Source organism: Drosophila obscura, unplaced genomic scaffold, assembly GCF_018151105.1.
Source record: "Drosophila obscura isolate BZ-5 IFL unplaced genomic scaffold, ASM1815110v1 contig_73, whole genome shotgun sequence".
Classification (NCBI taxonomy): Eukaryota; Metazoa; Arthropoda; class Insecta; order Diptera; family Drosophilidae; genus Drosophila; species Drosophila obscura.
The window spans coordinates 9,874,848-9,896,475 of NW_024542865.1; the positions used below are offsets into that span (position 1 = coordinate 9,874,848).

General features: G+C 43.7%; 2 protein-coding genes and 1 long non-coding RNA gene across 5 annotated transcripts in view; 1 reads left to right on the top strand and 2 right to left on the bottom strand.

Annotated features, from left to right (window-relative positions):
* The window catches only part of LOC111068666, a gene marked incomplete at its 5' end in the record, with an annotated part of 55,647 nt that extends 35,708 nt beyond the window's left edge, over positions 1-19,939 (bottom strand). The window contains one exon of the mRNA XM_022358322.2: positions 19,765-19,939. Coding sequence (XP_022214014.2) covers positions 19,765-19,939 — 175 coding nt within the window. The remainder of the gene's footprint in view (positions 1-19,764) is intronic.
* Positions 3,543-4,932, top strand: LOC111068636 (protein UBASH3A homolog). The gene is made up of 2 exons (XM_022358261.2): positions 3,543-4,331; positions 4,400-4,932. Exons 1-2 carry the CDS (start codon positions 3,695-3,697, stop codon positions 4,636-4,638), a joined length of 876 nt encoding a protein of 291 aa, XP_022213953.2. The 5' UTR covers positions 3,543-3,694; the 3' UTR covers positions 4,639-4,932.
* A 14-nt stretch (positions 19,940-19,953) lies between the features above and the next one.
* The window catches only part of LOC121404987, a 50,458-nt gene continuing 48,783 nt past the window's right edge, over positions 19,954-21,628 (bottom strand). For all 3 annotated transcript variants that reach the window (XR_005968315.1, XR_005968314.1, XR_005968313.1), the window contains exon 3: positions 19,954-20,096. This is a non-coding gene — a long non-coding RNA (uncharacterized LOC121404987). The remainder of the gene's footprint in view (positions 20,097-21,628) is intronic.

Sequence of the window (21,628 nt, forward strand, 5' to 3'; positions counted from 1 at the left end):
CCGTGGGCACATGTGAAGTGTTTGCCTCACATTACATGGCTGCTAGTGCCTAATGATGTAGCAACAAATTTAATAAACATATTAAGTGTTGATGTTTTTGTAATCGCACAGGGCAGTGCCAGATGTTACTCCACTTCTGCTTATGCCTCTGCCTCTGCTTCTGCTTCTGCTTCCATCTCTATCTCTATCTCTGCCTCTCTTTTTCACCCCTTTTCTGGTTTCTGGTTTCTGGTTTCTCGTTTTTTTTTTTTTTTTTTAAACACACTCACACACACAACTCTGTGGCATCCATTTTGCCGTTAGTCAAAAGCTGCTTATTTCCGTTCTGGTTCTGGTTGTGTTTGTGCCTCTGTTCCCGTTCCCCTTCCGTTTCCAGCTGCTGGCTGCTGGCTGCTGCTGCTGCTGCTGCTGTTTCTGTTTCTGTTTCTCTTGCCATGTTTTGTGCTTGCAACTGTAGTGGTTGTCGTCTGTGCAGCGTTCGTTCAACTATTTGCCACATCAATTAAATGCGAATGAACATTAAAATTAATTTAAATAAGAATATTTCAAAATGCATTTGGTATCTAATGAACCGTGAAAACTTTGCCCCAAAATGAACGCACTCAATCTTTCTAATTAAAATTGCAATAATTTATGGTTTTTGTTGCACAAATTGTCGTTGTACATTTTTGGGGTTTTGTTTAATGGCATTTCGTGCAATGCATTGCATTGAAATATTGCCATAATTGGGCTTAGCCGGCAATGGGAATTCCCACATACAATTGCAGTTACAGTTGCAGTTACAGTTGCAGTTGCAGTTACAGTTGCAGTTACAGTTGCAGTTGCAACTGTGCCACTTGAGTCGTACAGTTCCATTTTGATCATCATTTAATTGTGGAAATTTCCGGTTTGCTTTGCACACACACACACAATTGTCACACGCTAAATACACACTAAAGCCCATAATTATAATTGGTCTAAAAGAGCTTTGAAATTCCGAGCTGGAGTTGCCCTGAGCTACGTTAAAGATTTGCCTTTTGATAAACTGTTATTTGCTTAATTTGTTTGGGGATTGTGTCCACTTGTTTTGTGCATGGAAAATATTGGCATATTTGATCTGAAAGGGCAACAAAATTCTTTGTTAGAGTTGCCAACCCCCAGCTCAGGCCTCAGGGCTGCATTTTGATACACATTTGTTGGGGTTTCTGGTCTGCTATGCTCTTCGCTTCGCTTCGCTTCGCCCTCCCACTGTCTTGTGTCGATTTCAGTGGTGCCGTTTGTAAACCACAAGTTAAACTTTCAACCAGAAGTTCTCCTGCAAGCCCTTCTGCATCTGCTTCTGCTTCTGCTTCTCTCCCTCACCCCCTCCATCTTGTTGTTTTTTCTCTCTCTATATTCCATGCTTGGTATCCAAGTCATTGAAGCTCAGGCTGGGCCTTCGACTCCATCGCGTTGTTCATTTATATTCATATTTGCATTTGTATAGCAAGTGTGTCTGAGTCGGTGCATCTGTCAGAGTGTGTGTGTGAGTGTGTATAAAGTATCTTTTGCCACGCCCTCTATCCACACACAGCTGCTCCATCTGTCCCCTCCCTCCCCCTGCTATGCTAGGGGGCCTTGAGCACATTCCTCGCTGTCGTCTCCTCGCATGTATTTTATTCGTCGACGCAGTTATTTGCTTTAATACACTCAATAGACTTAACACATTTTCCACGCCCCCATCTACCCCCCATTCATTCATACTCTGCCCCCAACTACTGCCCCCTCCTGCGCCCAGACTCTGTGTGTTTTGTAGTTTTGCAGCAATAAATTTTGCATTTTACTCGCTCTGCCAGAGACACCGACACCCCCCACCAAAGGATGCAGATGAGGCGAAGAAGCTGGTAAAATAAAAAATATATCATTCCAGCGAAAGACTTGTGAATGAGTCCGGCACAGTGGTTGTCAATGACCGAACATTAATTACACAAACTGAATATATAATATACCTATATATTTAAAGCAATAAAATGTTAGTTCAAAACTGCATTAATATGTCGAAAACAAATTACTTTTACTTCAATTAATTGACATGTAAAATTGGAGAATTTCATTTTTAGTTATGCTTTTATTTGCAGCTCTTTTTAGCGCCTGGTCTGAAGATCTGAGCTGGAATTACGAGGGCTTACAAGTCAAACAAAGCGGCAAGCTGAGATTAAATGGGGAAATAACCAAAGCAATTTGATTGCCATAAGCTTTAATATTTTGACAATATTTGAATGCTGCATAATGCAACTAAAAGCAATAATTGATACTTTAATTTGCTTTGGTTTCCCACCACTGTGCGCCTTCGGGCATAATTGCAACTGTGACTGTGACTGTGATTGTGACTTTGTCTGTAACTGTGCATATTTATAGTTTTGTATTGTCTGCCAGCGAGCACAGAAATGGCTAAAACAGCCAGAGAAGGCCCTTTGAGAGAAGGCCGAAACAGCACGGTGACGGGTGGTGCGGGTGGAGCAGCAGCAGAGGGAGGTTGCATTCGTAGCAAAATGTAACTAAGTATATAATAATTTACAGTTTGCATTAAAATTTTCGTCTGGCAACTGGCAACTGGCAACTTGCAACTGGGTCTGGGCTCCTTTTGGGGACTGCATTCACAAAGCACATAATTTCCTCATGATTTACTAATTGCTGGGAGCCGACTGCCGCTTGTTGCACGCAGAAGCCGCCCCCCTGCAACTTAGACAATTACAAAAGTCTATTGAATAAATTAAATTTTTATGGAGAGGGCTGCCAGCAAAGCTTCTTGGAAAACTCGATTCCGAAATCATTGCAAACATTTATTAATCTCCAATCCCGCAGGACATCGACTTTGAAATTGGGTAAATATGCCAATCCATAATTGAGTGGGCAAACAGACAAACATTGATTTCCCATTGAATACTTGCGGCCCCAGGCGGGACACTCGCTTCCATTGCGAGCAATCAGCAAATTTCCTCGAAGCCCAACTGGCAAATACGAGTAGTACACACTCGCAGAGTAAATTAGAGCAGTGTAAAATTCAAAAGAAGTTTTAATTTATTGGAGTCGGTGGCAAGGCAAGGTGGAGCAATGCTTCCATTTGATATTTGAATTTCAGATCTTTGGATTTGTCTCATTTTTCTCTGCCCTCAAGGTTTAAAGACAAATCGTTCCAATTTTACTATCTTTTGGTTGTCCACTGTAGCTCGTATCGCATGTACCTGGAAGTACCGATGCACAGTATGTAAATACAGAATTGAGTACAGGTTTTTGATGGACAAATCCAATTCAATTTTGTTTGTTGTTTATGTAGAAAAGGGGCTCATACAAGACAATTAAACGCGTTGTTTTGGATACGTAAATGCGTCGCGTTTATCGATCATATTTTCTGTCAAAGAGTGAGGCCTCTGGCCTTCGGCATCTGCCGAAGATCTCGACATTGCGGATGGGCGCAGCATATCCACAGAGCCCGAGGAATGTCAGCGACAGAGTATGTAATAAGTGCCTCTCTGATCTATAGCTCCGAGTGAAAGCTGTACTTATGTTTCACTAGTATTTTGTACTTTCCGTAGGTACTACACACATTCCGACATTATTGAGGGATCCGATCAGAGTCTAGACTCTAGAGAAATACGTGCAACAGACACTGAAACCCTGTCGGGAACAGCCAGAACTCTAGGCAAGCACACCCAGGATCGAGAGTACGAACAACATGTCTTCGTGCTCCACATCGATGTCCGAGCAGGTGGTAGACGCGATCCTGGTGAAGGCGACGGCATCGCTGGAAGCCTCGCAGATGAAGAACCGCAAAGTGTACATCATGCGACACGGGGAGCGCGTGGACTTCACATTCGGCACTTGGATCCCCTACTGCTTCGATGGGCTTGGCAATTACATGAGGAAGGACCTCAATATGCCCAAGACCCTGCCACGTCGCAAGAACAGCCCCGGGGGCTGGCAGAACGACTCGCCGCTGACCAAGGTGGGTGTCTTCCAGGCAAACCTCATCGGCCAGGCTCTGCTGGAGGCTCACGTTCAGGTCGAACATGTCTTCTGCTCGCCCTCGTACCGCTGCATTCAGAGCTGCACCAGTGCCCTGGCGGGCCTCCAGCAGTGCGGACAGCACAAGATCAAGCTGGAGCCGGGCCTGTTTGAGTGGTTGGGCTGGTACCCCAGCGGTATTCCCGATTGGCTGACCAAAAATGAGCTGATTGAGGCCAACTACAACATCGATTTGGAGTATGAGCCCGTTCAGCCCTCGGATGTGCTGACTGCCAGCCTCAAGGAGTCCACTGAGGAGTTTTACACCCGCAATCACGACCTTCTGTTGCAGCTTCTGAAGCGCACAAGTGTGTACCATGCCCCACATACTTTTGATGTCTCCTTTGAAGCGAATTTAGTTTGAATTTTCTTTCAGCTGGCAATATCCTTGTGGTGGCCCATGCAACGACATTGGACACTTGCTCCCGCCAGCTGACTGGCGGGGCTCCACGGAGCAGCGACGAGTTGCGTCAGATGATGCACAAGATCCCCTACTGCAGTCTGGCCAGCGTGGAGCAGGTGAATGGCGTCTGGAAGCTGGTGGATCCCGAGTGCCTGCCGGTGACGCACTCGAAGAATCGGCGATTCGAGTGGAATGCTCTGGCTACCACCTAGTGCCAGACGGATCGCGCGATCGAGAAGAAAGCCCACGCGCCAATACGTTAATTATTTTGCTGAGCCTACACCTTAGTCCTCGCTCGGACATTGGACGGTGCAACAAAATTGTTTTGTAACTGCCACAGCTTTTGTTTCGATTCAAAAATCCCTTTTTAAATTTAAAGTAATTATGGAGCATGTTCCGCCCTTTGGCCAGTTGAAGGGAGTCGAATCCAAAGAGACCCAGTACTCCAGTGCAATCAATATGAGGAAATATATCTTCTAAAATATATTTACACATAGCACGAGAAATAAACCCCTCATGTACACATTTGTTAATTGAATTGAAGAATAATAAAATTAAAAGGCACGGAAGGCTGACTGCTGCGATTCTCCTTTTGTGACTGTCTGCTGTTCCTCTTTTTCTCTGCTGTTACTCTCCTCCTGCAGTTGTTGCAGGTTCTGTTAGGTTCTGTTAACATTGTTGTGCTGTTATCTGCTTAGCTGTCTCTCTGCTGTTGATCTGCTGTTAACCTCGCTCTGCTCGCTACTGCTGTTAAAGCTTCTGTTAATATTGTTCTGCTGTTGCCAGCTGCCCCCGAAGCTTGATTCAATTCGAATAAAAATATAATATGTCTATTATAAATCTTTGTTACATTTTGTAAATAAGCAAACGTCCGAGGAAATGCCAAAAGGTAAAAATTACAAGAAGAAGAAACAATTTCCTGATCTCGCGGTAATATCCGTGGCTTTAGAATGTGTCAAAGTGCAGCCAGAACTGGGAAAAGGAGATCTCCTTCGTCCGGTGACTGTGGCCCCGCCCCGGCCAGCGGTCAAGCCCATTAAGCGCGGTACTCTGGGCAGAATAGGTGAGATTGCAGTCAACTGTTGCAGTCAGCAAGTGAATGTGGATAGGATGCCGGCAGTTGCATACCATTACGATGTGAAATTCATACCGGAACTACCCAAGAAGTTCTACCGGAAAGCCTTTGAGCAACATCGCGTTAAATATTTGGGCAATGCTGTGGCGACCCTCGATGGACGTGCCTCGTGCTACTCTGTGGATAAGCTCAACTGCCGATCCCAGGGCGATCAGGTCAGTGTATTCGATAGCTATGGCCGTGAGCTTTGGTACCTGGTGGAGATTACGATAATCTCCCTTTGTACTTATATAGAGGCTCCGCCATGCCACAACAAGGCGATACGTCCGGGTCGCTGTTTCTTTCAGAAATCCGAGCCGAGCAAGTCTCGAGAGCATGCGTTCCGAGATAGATTCACACGTTAAAGGCATTTCCATAGCCTATGTGCCGCCAGTATCATTTGAAAGTTTCACGAGTTTCCCCAAGCTGCCGGCTAGCAAACAAACATTCGTGGCGGATTAAGGGAGGATGACCGTTGCAGAGTATTTCAAGTCCCGTGGCCATATTTTAAAGTATCCGAAGCCGCACTGCTTGCACGTCCGGCTGGTTTGAACTACAATAGCAGCGGGATTTCGGGTCATTCAATCGCAATGCATCAAGCGGGTCACCATTGAATGGAACTGCAACGCCCAGGGGGAATGGCAATCTGCTGCTGAAGACAAACTCAAAACTTAAAGCCACACGCTGAAGGTGATTCTTTCCGAATGGCTCACCCTCACAGCTCAACAAATTGAATAACGTTGATCCAGGCACCGTCCTTGATCGCACCATCCCAATGAGGTGCAGTGGTTCGGTTCAACAGTGCAGTCCATTCAGGGCATTGACCTGCTGCAACAGATGACCCACAATCTGTATCAAATGTTTCCACGCTGCAATCGTGTCGTCGTCTCCTATCCAGCTCCGGCATATTTGGCTCACTTGACTGCCGCACGGGACGGGGTATATTTGACTGGCACCACGACGAATACAAAAGCGTTTGATTAACCCAAGCCCAAGCCCCACATCGAAAAACCCAATGTACGTTGTTTAGTGGAATTAAATTTTGTTTCGTATCAAAAAAAGTTCAAGAAATAAATGTAAGAAATAAAGGTTGGTGTGTAAAAATTCAAATAAACATTCTGTTGAGTTCAGATTTGCTTCTCAAAACGATTTGACTGCTAACTTTAAAAAAACAAATATATATGTAATATTATGTATGTTTTCTCGTCAGAGCACATCCCAGACTTAAACGTCTTGTCTGATCACCAGAACTCGAAAAATGATGGCTGGAAAACAAGGCCAGGAAGGTGTTTGGCTCCTGAAAGCTAACAACAAGCTCAGCATATCGAACAAATTCCTGATCTACAAGGCAGTCCGGGCTCCAGTATGGAGGTACGGAGTCCAGGTCTACGGCATAGCAGCAAAGACGCACCTAACGAGGATCCGCACCTTATAGGGCAAGTTCCGACATGGCCGAGCTAAGAAGTCACCCAAACGTCCTGGCACGGAGACTTCCCAGATGCAGAAATCTACGAAGACTGGCCCGTGTCCACCCAACCGACCTGCCAACAGAGAGCTGTAGGAAGAAGCGCCTGAAGCATTGTTCCATATTCATAGATGTTGACATCACTGATCGCTGATCCAGTTGTTCTGTTTTATCAGCAATAAGACTTCATTTCTTTGATGTCATTAAAGCATTATCAGAATAAATTGTTAAGAGTTCCAGTATAGATGAGCCTAGTCTAGCTGAATCTATTACAACAAAATGTTAAATTTCGAGCTTGTGTTCCGTTGCCAGTTCATTTGCTGTGTATGGAATGATATTATTTATGCATCTTAAACTCAAACGAGAAGGAACGTGCGAGTCGCTTCTGGGGACGCGACTCTACTTATACCCGTACTCAGTCAGTATATACATTTTTGAGCTTATGATTTTTTAGAATTTTAGAATTAAAAAAAAAAAATTTTACATTTTTTTTGCTACATCTGTTATCTACATCTACATATATTATGTTTATTCTACATCTAACATGTAGATTATACATGTACCATTTAGATTCTACATCTCCTCCGCTAAGGGTAGCTCGCGCACTGAACGCGGCAGAGTGTGCGAGCGAGAAGGAAAATGAGTTGCGTTGTCGTCGGCAGGATGGGGCAGGGGAAGCAACTGAAAATTAATTTCTTCATTCCGGCTATAATTATGATCTGATCTGATTCAAAATCGGCAGTCTGGTAGATATGGTCATTCTCTACGATACTTAATTTTAGCGTATCTTTAAAAATGTGCCTGCCACAGATTTTCGTCCTTTGTGTGGGCGGAAGGGGGCGGGGCGAAATTTTGAAATACACTTGTAGCAGTGTGATATCACATGAGTGCGGAAACCAAATTTGGTTGCCCTATCTCTTATAGTCTCTGAGATCTAGGCGCTCAACAAGACGGACAGACAGACAGACAGACAGACAGACAGACAGACAGACAGACGGACAGACGGACAGACAGACATGGCTATATCGACTCGGCTATTGATGCTGATCAAGAATATATATACTTTATGGGGTCGGAAACGTTTCCTTCTCTGCGTTACACACATCCACTTTTACCACAAATCTAATATACCCCTAACTCTTTTTTCAGTACGGGTATAAAAACATGCCCTACCAAGTCGAGCCTTTGAAGAGACAAATGGAACGATGCAAATTTATAAAAATGACTTCGAATCATTTAATGGCAAAGCCCTCTGGCTGCAATTAAATATGGTATAGATCCCTATGTAAAAGAAACAAGAAGAAGGAAGAGAAAATTAAAAAAAAAGCACAGGGAGCAAATATTTAAAATTACTATTTTTAACAAGGTACTAGACACAATAATAGTTTTACTGGTATGAGGGAGTTAAATTAAATATTTCAGTTTCTAACACCATCATTTTTGGCGGATGTTCACCAAGAAACTTATTGGCAACAACTTTTCCCTACAATTTATAATACTTCTTTCGGAATTAAGAATGTCATGGACTATTATCCAATTTTGCAAGGAAATAATGAGAAAATATTGAGTGCTGGAACGCAGCCTAACAGAGGTAGTTACTCCAATGTTACCACGAGTATTTTATACAGTTCCAGTCACATCTGCCCAAACTGAAAGATCTTTTAGTAAACTAAAAATGAGAACACGAGTACTATGGGCGAAGATTGACTCTTCCACTTAGCGCTAATAGCAATAGAGAAAAAAACAGCATCTACTTGGGATTGAAGCGAAATCATTGATCATTTTATATTCTATTCATATTTATATTCATATTCTAAAAAATGCAATACAATAAAGCTTGTTAAATACGTACACACCACGTACATGCACATAAAGAGTTCAATTTACTTCCTTTTTCAATGCCAATATTATTATCCCTAACACTCACACAAAACCCCTTTTAATTAAAGCGCATCTGACTTTAGTTTGGGCCCCAATTTCTGTTTTGTACCGGCGCCAGTGGCTACCTATGTTGCTACGCCACTGCCTAAGCCAAAGACACTCTTGCTTCAATACATAGAAACATACACTCGGTACATACATATGTACAGACGTATGCTACCTAATCCTCAAGAGTCAGATTGCTCACGAACACAAAATGTTGAGATTATATCCTTACCAATTACTCGGTTATTGCCAAAAATTTAAAGTTAACTGATATTTGGTGCTCGATTTTGTTCCATAAAATAATTGAAATTTATTCTCTTTTGTTGCATGTACATAATGGAATTACCATTTGTCTTTTATTCATTGTATCTGCGTACATGAATTTATGTCTGTTTGTTTTGTTTCAGGATAAATTTGGAAGAATAATAATAATACTCGATGTGAGGGGAGGGGAACATTACAAACGTACTTTCATATAATAAAGACTCAAAAGGCTCTCTGGATGAACGGACTGGCACATTGGCTTTGATAAATGTACATTGAACATATTTTTTCCATGGTAACTTGTGATGTCTGATATTTATCAGACTGTGGGCTTTGAGTAGTGTTAATTCTGGACAACAAACGGTAGCCAGGAATCAAAATCAGGAAAGAGCAGAGAGCATAGTTGGGTAATTATCGCTGGCAGCGTTAATTAATATGTACAGCGTATAAAATTAATAATGAATATTTACAGCACTTGCTTTTGCCTTTGGCAGTGGCAGCGATTTTGAGATTCATTGTGAAAGAGTTTCCATTCGCTTTAAAGAGGGATTACGACGACAGGATCCATGGCAACACATGGGAATCACCCAAGTGGTTGTCGAGCAGCGCAGCGGGCAGAAGGATGTGGAGGAGTTGGAATAGGAAAAGGAGGGTGTACGTACAGGCGGTAATAGTGTCGGGGTTCTGTGGGAAATTTTGCATGCCACATTTTAGCATTTAGCAGCCTCCCAGCAGCCTCCCAGCAGCCTCCCAGCAGCCTCCCAGCAGCCACAAGCCAGAGCCAACGCTTTGGACTCGAGAGGAATGTGGAAAATGTTTCTTCTTTTGGCTATGGCATAGCTCGCAATTAACATTGGAAAATGCAGCTGTCAATGTAGCGCCAACAGGAAAAGGGACAGAGACAGAGACAGAGACATAGGGATGATTATTGCCACTTGTGAATGTAAATGTGAATGGCCATTGAGAATGAATCCCAACAAATGTGATTGATGTATCGATTGAATGCAACTTCCACATTGTATCTATCTGCGGCCAGTCCCAAATACGAGTATGTGCAACCGCCAAATACACATGGCCCTGCCACAATAATTTATAGAAACTTTTTGCAGGCCATTAATTGTGAGCGGTAAGCAGAAAACATCAACAACATATCGGAATGGTCCTGGAACCCAATGGGAATGTGGATAAATACGAGCATGAGGATAAATATAGGTGGAACGACGGCGTTACGTGTGGGATTGGCACTCCTCTCCACTCGTACAACAATAACTAAAGAAGAGCTTACAGGCAGACAGACAGACAGACAGACAGACAGAGAGACGCGCGATGTGAATTTGGCAAATACTTTTGGCCACACATGCACCATGCACCTCCCCCCCCTCCCTTCCTTTATCATCCTTCGCTGTGCTGCTCTGTGCTGCTCGTGTTGCAGAATTTCAATTTTGGGCCTGGCGCAGCACATAAATAAAATCAGTTTTATTATTTTCGTGTCACAAACAAACACACAGCCAAAAGATAAAGACACACACAAAAGGAAAGACAGAGTGAGAGAGAGGGGGTAGGGGATAGGGGCAGGCAAGTGTGCGACACATTCCCCCCGTGGGGCATGGTGACGGTGTGCTCCCAAATCGATGGGATTCTGTCGAAGCAGAAGCCACAATGCAACCTGAAGTTGCAATTAGCAATAAAACATGGCAGCCCCGGCAACAAAAGATGCATGTCTCGTGCTGCGGGGAGTCCGGGATGACACATCAACAATTTATGTTATCCCGCAGCTCTCCACCGGATCACCTCCTGCGGGGAGTTAATAAAACTGGAAACAGCATCTAATTGATAGTTTATGCAGTGCAATGGGAACGGGGCAGAGACAGGTGGGAGTGAAACCGACACCCACACCCACACCGAAACCGAAACCGAAACAGCAAAACGTAATCATCAATTATGCATTTAGCTTTTACCTCTTTCGCATTTATTAAACTTCCTCTGGCCACGAAACACAGCCACCGCTTTGCTGACCGTTCCGGTTGTCATTTCGCTCTATTAACAACATTTTCGGCTTGCTGCACTTTTTTTTAATTTCAGGGAGGTACAAAACTTTTCGGTCAAAAATGAACAAAGAAGAATTTAATTTGTCCGAAAATGGTTTTAGCGCAATGTCAAAAAGTTTTGTTGCTCGTCCAGATGGAAATTTTATGACATGAGCTTACCGGACGTGCCAGAACGTTATTAATTATTTCCCAGAATGTTTTCTTTAAGCCGCATGTCGGATTTGCCCTAAAACTCAACCACGTTCAATATTGTGGTTCAAATTGATCAATCGCTATTTCAAATCCCTCTTCCAAACCTCTTCTTCTTCCAGAAAATTTAAGCTTTTAAATCAACAGCAACGTTGCTGTGGAACTTTTCAAAAACAAAATAAAATTTATAAAAGAATTTAAATATACTCGCACTCGCACTCGAACGTTGTTTTTGTTTACTCCATACAGATCGCAGCTCTAGGAAAAATGTATTGAAAAACATTTTGCATAAAGAATTCATTTTGCAGCATCTAAAATATTTGCATGCAGCAACAGATACGCGCGACTGTATACATACTATACATATATAAATACATACAAATATAGACCATATCAAAGTCGTTTTAACATTTCGCAAATTTGATCGTTCTGGGCAATTTAAGTCCATTTTTGTGAGTGCAATTTAACCTACATTTGTCTTTCATTGTTTGCCATCGACTCTTTACTTGAATTGCAAATTGAATTTGTGCAATTGTGAATTGGTGGGTGGATGGATGGTGTGTTGCATTGCATTTTCCACCCACAAGACGCCTTCCATGTCGAATTGGAAGCGTCAAAATGTTGGTCAAATGCAAACAAAATATTTGTGCTCGCTCCACTTTTGGCATTATTCGAGGGGAAATGTTCGGGGCCAATGGAGAAGCCGGAAGTCGAAGACAATAAGTATGTCAAGCCAAACCAAATGATTGACTGACTGACTGACTGACTGACTGACTGACTGACTGACAGACATGCCATAGATTAATTTGCCGCTGTCGTGGGTACAACAAGCAGATAGCATGCAGGTCTGTTACTGGGCTGGTGGTGGGTGGGAGAGGGAGAGGGAGAGGGAGAGGGAGGGGGCAATGACAGCTGCAACAACAGCAAAGTGGCAAGTGGCTTCCGCTGCTGCGGGAATAAGAAAATTCAAAATGGTTAAATTGAAATGAAATGCCTGACAATTGAATTGTGACAGGCAAATTGAGAGCAAGGAAACCGCTGGGGCCGCAACGGGATACTGTATACTGGATACCTCCATCCCCACAATCCCTGCCGCCCTGGTGCCACCCTCTAGATGATCTATTAGCCTGCAACTGCAACTGGCGGATCGTTGCAAGCTGCAGAGACGAGACAACCTCAAGCCTTGACGTCATTTTAATTTTGAGTGAAAGCGCAAAGAGAACGGGCAGAAAGAGATTTAAAATTAAATCAGCGTACGGCTATGGCAGATATGCCTCTTAGCCATCCCCGTCCACCTGTCTCCTGTTCCCTGTTCCCTGTTCCCTGTGCCCTGTCCCTTGTCCGCAGCCCATCTGCCCCACCATTTGCATGCCCAGGGGGGACACAAGTGGCAGGGCAGTGGGGCAGGAAGAAAGAGCGCACGTCGAACCAGAAACGGAACCAAAAAGAACGCAGTGCAAAAAGCTCCACTATAAAGCCAGAGAGAGAGAGAGAGACAGACAGGGAGAGATAGCGAGAGAGAGAGAGAGAGAGAGAGAGAGAAGCCCAGCCCGAACACAAACGGAACTCTTTAACCGAGGCATGCTACCTCTACATGCAACCGCTGCCACTGGGTGGCAGGCCCCCACCCCCTTGGTAGTAGTGCGTGCTTAGTGGGCGGAATGAAAACGCGAAATGAAAATCTGCAGGCAAACTGTCAATTTGCAGCGAAAATTTGATTAGGGTTGACTGCATTTTCACTCAGATCCGTGGGTGGTACGAGTACGGGTACGGGAACGGGTGCGGGTGCGGGACAGAAGACAGTGGAGTGGGGAGGGGAGGAATCCGGAGAACTGCCACCGGGAAATTGAGAATGCGAATGAAAAGCGCAGGCGAACAATGCACGGGAAATGTGAGTGTAACAGAATAGTAAGAAAATATTAGAGTAATATTCAAATAGAACTAAAATATTTACATTTAGTCGGTCCTGCCTTATTGAAGCCCCCCACCCCCTTCCGTATCAGCCTAATTCAATCCAGAAACTGATTTGAAACACAGCCTGCAAAGTGCAGGAAAAGGAAGCCCTTGGTCCATCCATTATGTCTCAATCTCTCTAATAATAGACGCTTGGATTACCAGCACAGAAACAAGAGGACAGAAAGAGGGCAGGAGTGCAGCTGCACGGCCAATGAAGATACAAAAACGGAAGCAAGACAACAAAACAAGACCCCATAATTGGTCTAAGATGAAGATGGTAAGATGAAGCTGAAAGAATACTCTGCCGATTATAAGTGGTTGGGAATTCATCAGACAGGATAGCCTTAGTCCAACTTACACATTTTTACAGGAATTATGGAAAGTGTTTAATTGCCTCCAAACTTTATTTTGCTATCCAGTTTGACAGAGTTATTCTGGTGGGAATATTTTGATTTGAGTTTATAGTAAGTTAAATATATAATTTACTTTAGACGGCTCGTGCTCTAATATTCACAATATGTGTATGTAAATACTCGCTCGATATAAGCGGGAAAGTAAAAAACTAATAAAAATAAGAAGGAAGGGAACGAAACAGAGCAGAGCTTACATCGCAGCTAGCAAGAGGACAATAAGGTAGACAACAGAGGTTATGGCAGTATCAGATGGATCCTTCGTGAGCAGGAGGAGTAGTCAGTGAGACAGGAATAGAGGGGATAGGAGGGGATTGGAGGGGACTGGCGGGGACTGGAGGGGAGAGGCTTTGTTCCCCAACTTAGATTAAAAGTGATAGCCAGACAGCGCTCGCAGCAGCGCCACCAATTGAGAAAGCAATCGCAGTATAGGAAAAAAGCTCACAGGTTCCAGGAAAGTAAAAGAATGCTGGGCATGGGCAGGGACAAAAAAGAATATAAGAAAATAGAGCAAGAGGAGCAAACACACACAAAACAACAAATTTATAATTGAAATCAGTGTCAAGACAGGCAGCAGAAGCAGCAGCAAAAACAGAAGGAGCAGCTGGATCTGCAGGGGGAAAGACCTGCAGCCATGGCAGGAGCAACAAGGACAATCCAGGATGGCACTTAAGTCGAATGACCAAAAACAAGAGCGAAGTGTAGAAATACAAAAAAAAAAGTGGTGACAAAAATGTAGGAAGCAGGGACAGGGACAGGGGCAAGGGCAGAGCAAAGTGCAAGATGCAGAAATTAGAAGAAAAACCCAAAAAAAAAAAAAGGGAAAAATGAATGAAACGAAACGAAGCGAAACCCAAAAACAAATAAAGAGAACAAGAAGCGCACACAAATTAGCTAATGTTGAATAAAGCCAAAGCCAAAGCCAAAGCCAATTCCTTGCCCTCAACTTCTCCAAGTTTCCGGCCAGAGAGAGAGAGAGAGAGTGAGATTGAGCGACCGAGAAGGGCTAGAATATGATGGGAACCACCCCCCTCCCCGCCTTTCCCCCACCGTCACCCATAACCCCCTCGAGCCCAACGGGCAATGCGTCCACAATTGGGTCAGCTAACATTTGGAGCAAATGGCCAAATGCGACGGGCCGTGACAGAAGCATGAAAAGTGCTTTAAGCAAACATTTGCCAGATCTGCTTAAATTTCATTATGAAAAGAAATCTAACAAAAAATGCAAGCAAATATTTGCCAGTGAGGAAGTGGCCCCAGGAAGAGGGACGATATTGAATACAAATAAATATGCATACATACATACACATATGTACATATGTCCATAAATATTCACACAATTGTGAATGAAATAATGGTTCCACATGCTTGATGCGAATAATAACAGAAATACAAAGCGGATTAGAATTTGTAAGTGATTATAGGAAATTTAACACTTAAGCCATGCTAAAAAATATCTATGTAAAATATGTGCACAAAAAGAAGCTTAAACTGGCATTGCAATGAAGTAAACAAAATGCATTTGAATTATAATAAAAATACGGATGGAATCATTGCAATTCAGGCATAGGCAGAGACCTCAGCAATCAGAGGATTAGTTATAGGCTTTTATATTCGATTAAAGATTAATTATTCAAACATCAACTGTAGTCAAGTAAATGCTTGTATTGTAGAGTACTCCCCCACAAGTGTACCCTGATCGCCCAACTATGAAGATCTTCAGCAGGAACCTCACCTCACCTCATGATGACCGAGAGCCGATGACTGATGACTGATAGTTGTTCCAATGATTGACACCTAAATTCCCTTTATTGAGTGGACTAATATATTTAGATCTGATTTAGTAGAGGATGATGCCGATGACGACGACGATGTCCACCTTCTGCTGTGCGAAACAATTTCGCCAAATTGATTGTCATTTGTGTGGGCGGCTCAAACGCATTCCGGGGGAAAAGGTGAGACCATCATTTACAAATCCAGCTCTGACAATCCACTCCCATTTGTCCTCTCGGGGCTCTGTCTGTTCTCTGTCCTTCTCTGTCCTTCTGCCCAGGCGAAGCATGGCTGGCTGGCTATGGCTGGCATCTCAAAATTCGTAAATGGCTATTTGTAAGCATTTTGCAGTCATTACACAATCCCCAGAAGCTGCTCTCCCAGCAGGCGGCCCAGAGACGTCCGTAGCCCTTAATTAATGGCCACTTTTGGGAGCAGTTGGCAGTTTCTAATTTCAAATAAATAAACGCTATTCCCAGTGGTCCCCCCACAAGTAGTGAAGACACCTACTGAGGGGTGGGTGAGCTGACCGAAAGCCCAAAAATTGCCTCTACATGGCTACATGGCTTTTGGAGATCGGTAGTCCGTTATTATGCAATGAAGTCCGATTTATCCACAAACTCAAATAAATACTACAATGAAAATGCTCCACTCGCATTCGCATACATTTAATGGCTTTTCATTTTAAATATTTGTTTGTTTATTTTGTTTAAATTGGCCCTCTGTCTCGGCCTCTTTTTTTCACAGCTGTGAACGATTTTCTGTATTTTGCATTTGCACTTTTGGGGGCAGGGAAATTTCAAAGCTAAATATTTCCACTTGATTGCCATGTGTGGCACACAGACTCCTCAGTTTGTGGGCCCAATCTTTTGTGCCATTTTTCATGTCAAAATTATTCAATTATTGGCGAAGCGAAGCAGAATAAACAGAGCAAACGGAGAAGGGAAACGCATTATTGATACCCCTTCTTATATAATACGTAGCACTTTCAATGAGGTGCCATTAAAGGATTCTTGGGCAATACTCTTGGTCTATGTATCCCAACTAAAGCTGCAAGTATTTCCAGCTTTTTGAGCTGCCTCTGACCCGATACAATCCTTGACTCTCTTAACTCTGACGCATTGGGCATGAAGCAAACAATCTGTGTAACCATCGGTTGAGTTTGCTAATGGATGAGTATGTGTGTGTGTGTGTGTGTGTGTGTGTCTGTGTGAGAGAGCTAACTTCCGGTCGGCCTCCATCTTGTGTGGGGTCACATTTTCTGCTTGCATTAATTTACAATTACGGATAGACCGTGAACAGCTGCCTCCCCTTTGATCCGGCCTGGTAAGCAGAAGCGGAGGCATTGGCTGGCAGCAGAGGCGCAGACAGGGGAGGAGTAGGAATAAGAGAAGCGGAGATTAGTTAAATTATTATCCCCAAAATTAAGGCAACATTATTTGGATTTCTCTGTTCCTGCACGTGGCATGCCAACGTCCCTGTCCCTGTCCCTGTCCACAGACCCCGACCGTCGTCCCTCTATCAACGAGTCTCACATTTGAGACCCTTTCTGTCTCTTTTGCCTTTGTCTATGGACCGGGGTCGGTCTTTTCTTTGTGTGCGCCCTCAGACGAATTCGGGTTACCAGTGACCTTTGCCATATTGAATCTCAAATTACTAAAAGCCAAAAATGTCCTTTGGCACACAACAAAGAACAGGTAAAGGAACACACATTGACAACGTGAAAGTCAGTCATCAGTTGGTTGTTTGGTATTGGCATTGGCATTGGCTGGCAATTTGTGTAAAAGCTGGCAATTTCTGGCGATATTCTGCAATTAAATTGATTCATTTCAGGGATATCTTGTTCTGCATTGAGGGACGACTCAACCATATTGTGTTAACTCACCGCTGGTAAGTCAATTCATTAATGAAATTGGGAAAATGCATTTGCCATTGCCAAAATGATGATGGTGTACTGCAGGGACCACAAGTATTCCAGTTGCGAGTCATAATTGTAAAATAGTTGCCACCTCATCGGAATGCAATTCCAACACTCGACGGCTGAAGTAATTATTTAGCTTGTCAGACAAGGAATTGAAATAACTATTGACGAATATCTTATGTTGCTCAATGGGGAGAAAGGGGTACACCATAAATGCTGCCAACAAATAAAAGACTATCAGAAACAATCAAAGTTAGCAACAATAATTGACATATCAATAGCGTACATGTGTACATACATATGTATGCAGTAGTACAGCAATCAAATCCAATTGACTTGCGCTGTGCATGGAGTCGACTGGCGGTAGCCTTTAAGTGGAGCAATCCAACAGCCAACGAATTAAGTCGGCTCACAACTTCAATTGAACACAGCCAGGCATACTATACACGTTTGTATGGGAACATTACATCCATGCACTCGTCTGTTTGTATGTGCATGTACACTTGGAGAAATAATCATTAAATGTTAGTGTCAAGGAGAGAATAGCAATTAATGAGAGTTTAGATAGTGATAACTGACATAATGAGGAGTACGGATGTGCATTAATTCTCATACGAAGTCCCTGAAGGCCACTCCTGGGGATTCTTGAATCCGTTGGCCCTGCTTTCCTTTTTCCGAGTGCACACATATCCATGCATACATCCATATTTACGAGTACGTAGGTATGTTTGTGTGAGGCATGTTGACCAACTTGGCCGACTGCCACAAACGCGACAGCATAAAAAAAGGCACCGGCCGAATGGCATCTCGCTCTAGCGACCTTGACTGCAGTGCCTGTGCATCCCGGCCAACTGTCGTCTATTTTGCCAGCACACACGCACTCTAAGCCACTCACTCACACACACTCAAGCACATGCACACATGCACATACACTCTTAAACACATACGCATACGTACATACGCATGGGCAAGGGAAGCTTTTCGCAGACTGGTTCGTTTTTCTTTCCTTTTTGTTTTGTTTCTGATGCGAAAAATGTGCGAGTCAATTAATTACAGGCAAAACTGCGTACGCAGACCAAGCCATGCTCACGCACACACGTACGTATGTGTGTGTCTCTTCTGTGTCTTCTGTGTAGCATACAATTTGGGGCAAAGTACACACCAGAGTTCTGCAGAGGAGTTCGAATTTGTATGGATAAAAAAGAAAATGTAATGCATTCGACTGGTGGCAGAAATTGGTAAAGCAACACAAAGGGCCACAAAAGCCATATGCTATGGATTGGATGATCCAATATACGCATACACTAATAGACTTGTGTATGCTTAGCGTTTATTATACCCGTACTCAAAGAGAGTTAACTGGTATATTCGATTTGTGGTACAAGTGGATGTGTGTAACGCAGAGAAGGAAACCTTTCCGCCTGTCCGCCTGTCCGTCTATCCGTCTGTTTGTTTGTCTGTCTGTATGTATGTCTGTCTGTCCGTCTTGATGAGCGCCTAGATCTGAATCATAATTATTGCCAGAATGAAGAAATTAAGATGTAATTAAGAAGATGTGGATTCTACATGTACCATTTAGATTCTACATGTTAGATGCTTATGTAGATGTAGATAACAGATAAGGCAAAAAAATGTAAAATGTATTTTAGAATTCTACATAAATCATAAGCTCACAATCTATATACTGACTGAGTACGGGTATAGAAGTAGAGTCGCGTCGAAAGAAGCGACTCACCCGTTCCTTCTCGTCTAAGTGTGTATCTGTGTGTCTGCATAAATAAGCAAACAAATGAACCTCTAATGAGGTCACAGAGGGGCAGTGACCATTCCGGCCATGTTTTATGTATCACCACCACGTTTTGTGCCGCACCGTACCCCGTGGATGTAACTGCCAGCCATGTCTAAAGAAGCCAGCACTCTCTTCCAGCTACGCACTCAATCGAGCCGTATCCAAGGTGTACAATGGAGTGTGTGGCACTCTGTCTCTCTCTGCTGATGCAGGAAAATATAAGGAAATAATTTGTACATATGTACATATATACCATATAATATGAGAAATAGGTTTGGTTTCTGGATAAATACTACAACTAATTTGGACCTTCCATAAAATAATTTTAAAAATAGAGTTATAGTTTTTCCCTAGCCTTTGCCATTTAAAGTAAATGTAATCAGCCCACCCTTTATAGATATACCTTGCTCACAGCCTCCCCTCTCTACCCCACACACTCTCGTATCGGTGCTCTCCCGTTCTCACTCCTCCCATAGCACTTACCGTAAACTGCTTGGCCAACAATTAGCAGCGTTAGCAGCAGCAGCAGCAGCAGCAGCGGGCATCGTGGGACCGGGATTAACCTTTGATTTTGTTGCTGCTTTCGTTGCTCTTTCTCTGCCTTCGGCTGCTGCTGCCTCGGTCGCTGCTCTTCCAGGGTCTGCTGCTGCTGCTCCTTCCTCTCCAGTAGTTGTTGTTGTTGTTTGCTGATAATAAGACTGCTGCCGCTGCTGCTTCTTCTTCGACGCATTTTGTGTGAGGATTTGCCAGCTTCAGTCCTATTGCCGCCTCCCTCTCCGCCGCTCAACCAGAGGGTCGCCCTCCTCCACACGTAACTGTAAAGTACACAAGAACAAGAGAGTGAGCACACAATGAGCAAAGTGGAGGCGCACAAGGAGGAGCGAAGCAACATAACAGCCACGGCACGGCACGGCACGGCACGGCAGTCCAATTGGAGCGAGAGTGAGACAATTGATCCAATTGGAACAGCAGCAGCAGCTTCGCTTCCTGCGTCACGGCGACAAATGAGTTTCGCCCCAAATTGAGTTTTGCCCTACTCTCGCGAAAGAATGCCAAATGTCATTGACAAAAATAATCATAATCGTATCAAGTGGCATCGGAACTCCGACGAGTATAGTACAAACATACATATGTACACACATATGTAGGTATGTAGGTATGTATGTACAATGTACATTGCAACAGTTAGACTTGCAACAGTTAGAGAATTCCAAGCTTACCCTGAAAATTCCATTCCACGTCTGTTCTCTTCAAATTAAATGTCGATAATTGTGGTATGCTACTAGACCTAACTAACTTACATATGTACACACATATCTGAACGATTAGTATGTAATTTGGTCGTAATCAAAAATAAATATATTTGGGATTACTCAAGAAGCCGTTGACAGGCGCAGCAAATATCTAAACTGCCTCGTTTCTAGGACCTCGACATCCCACTCATACATAAATATGTATGTATGTACATCTTCCAGATATATAAACATACACTTTTAGGGAACCACGTTACAAATAATATCCCCATGGTAAGACCAATGTCTGCCTCTGAGTCAATGAATTTCACATCCATTTTCGGGGCCAAGCCTTTGAACAGCCTTCTGGTGCATGCCTCCCAGGGAGTCAACTTCAACAAGACACAAATACAGACAGCAAAAGTGAAAGTTCAAGTGGCTGCTAGCATGGATAGAAAGCCAAAAGAACCCGGAACGCACAGAGATAAACAATGGGGAAATGGAACAGAAATCGAAGGGCTTGCTGGCTGGAAACTGGAGAAGAATCTGCTGGCCGATAATGTTCCCATAAATTAACGATCTTTCGACTCTCGATATCGACGATACCATCAGGCTGATAACTGCACTGACAGGCACCAAATTCGCGATGGCATACACTTGGATGGTAAGGTAAGGATCCCCTGTTATCCAGCGATTAGCTGGTCCCCGTGCTGATCGCTGCTTTTTTCATGAGCAGCCGTTGACTCTCAAGAGGCATCTTGGAGGCTTCCCGGCACTCGCGAAGCTTCTCCGCGAGGGAAGCCTACTGCTGGCCTTCTCTTCTTCTCTTCTGGTTTTTGGTAGCAGCCCCGAAGCAGCCCCGCCAATTGTATGCCAATATGCCAAAGCTGTTGCCTTCCTACCTTTTGCTCCACTGGGCGCACAGGACTCTGCTCAATGTGGCTGGCACAGGAGCTGCGGGCTTGCCCAGGAGAGGCAATGTCCGTACTACAAGGCCACGAAATTCCTTGCATAGATTCCCCTGATTGTGCAAATTTTCGTTCCAAAATACGAATTTAAATTCCCTGTTTATGATGCACTTCAACTGGTCAAATCTCATGCTGCGCCCATCTGAT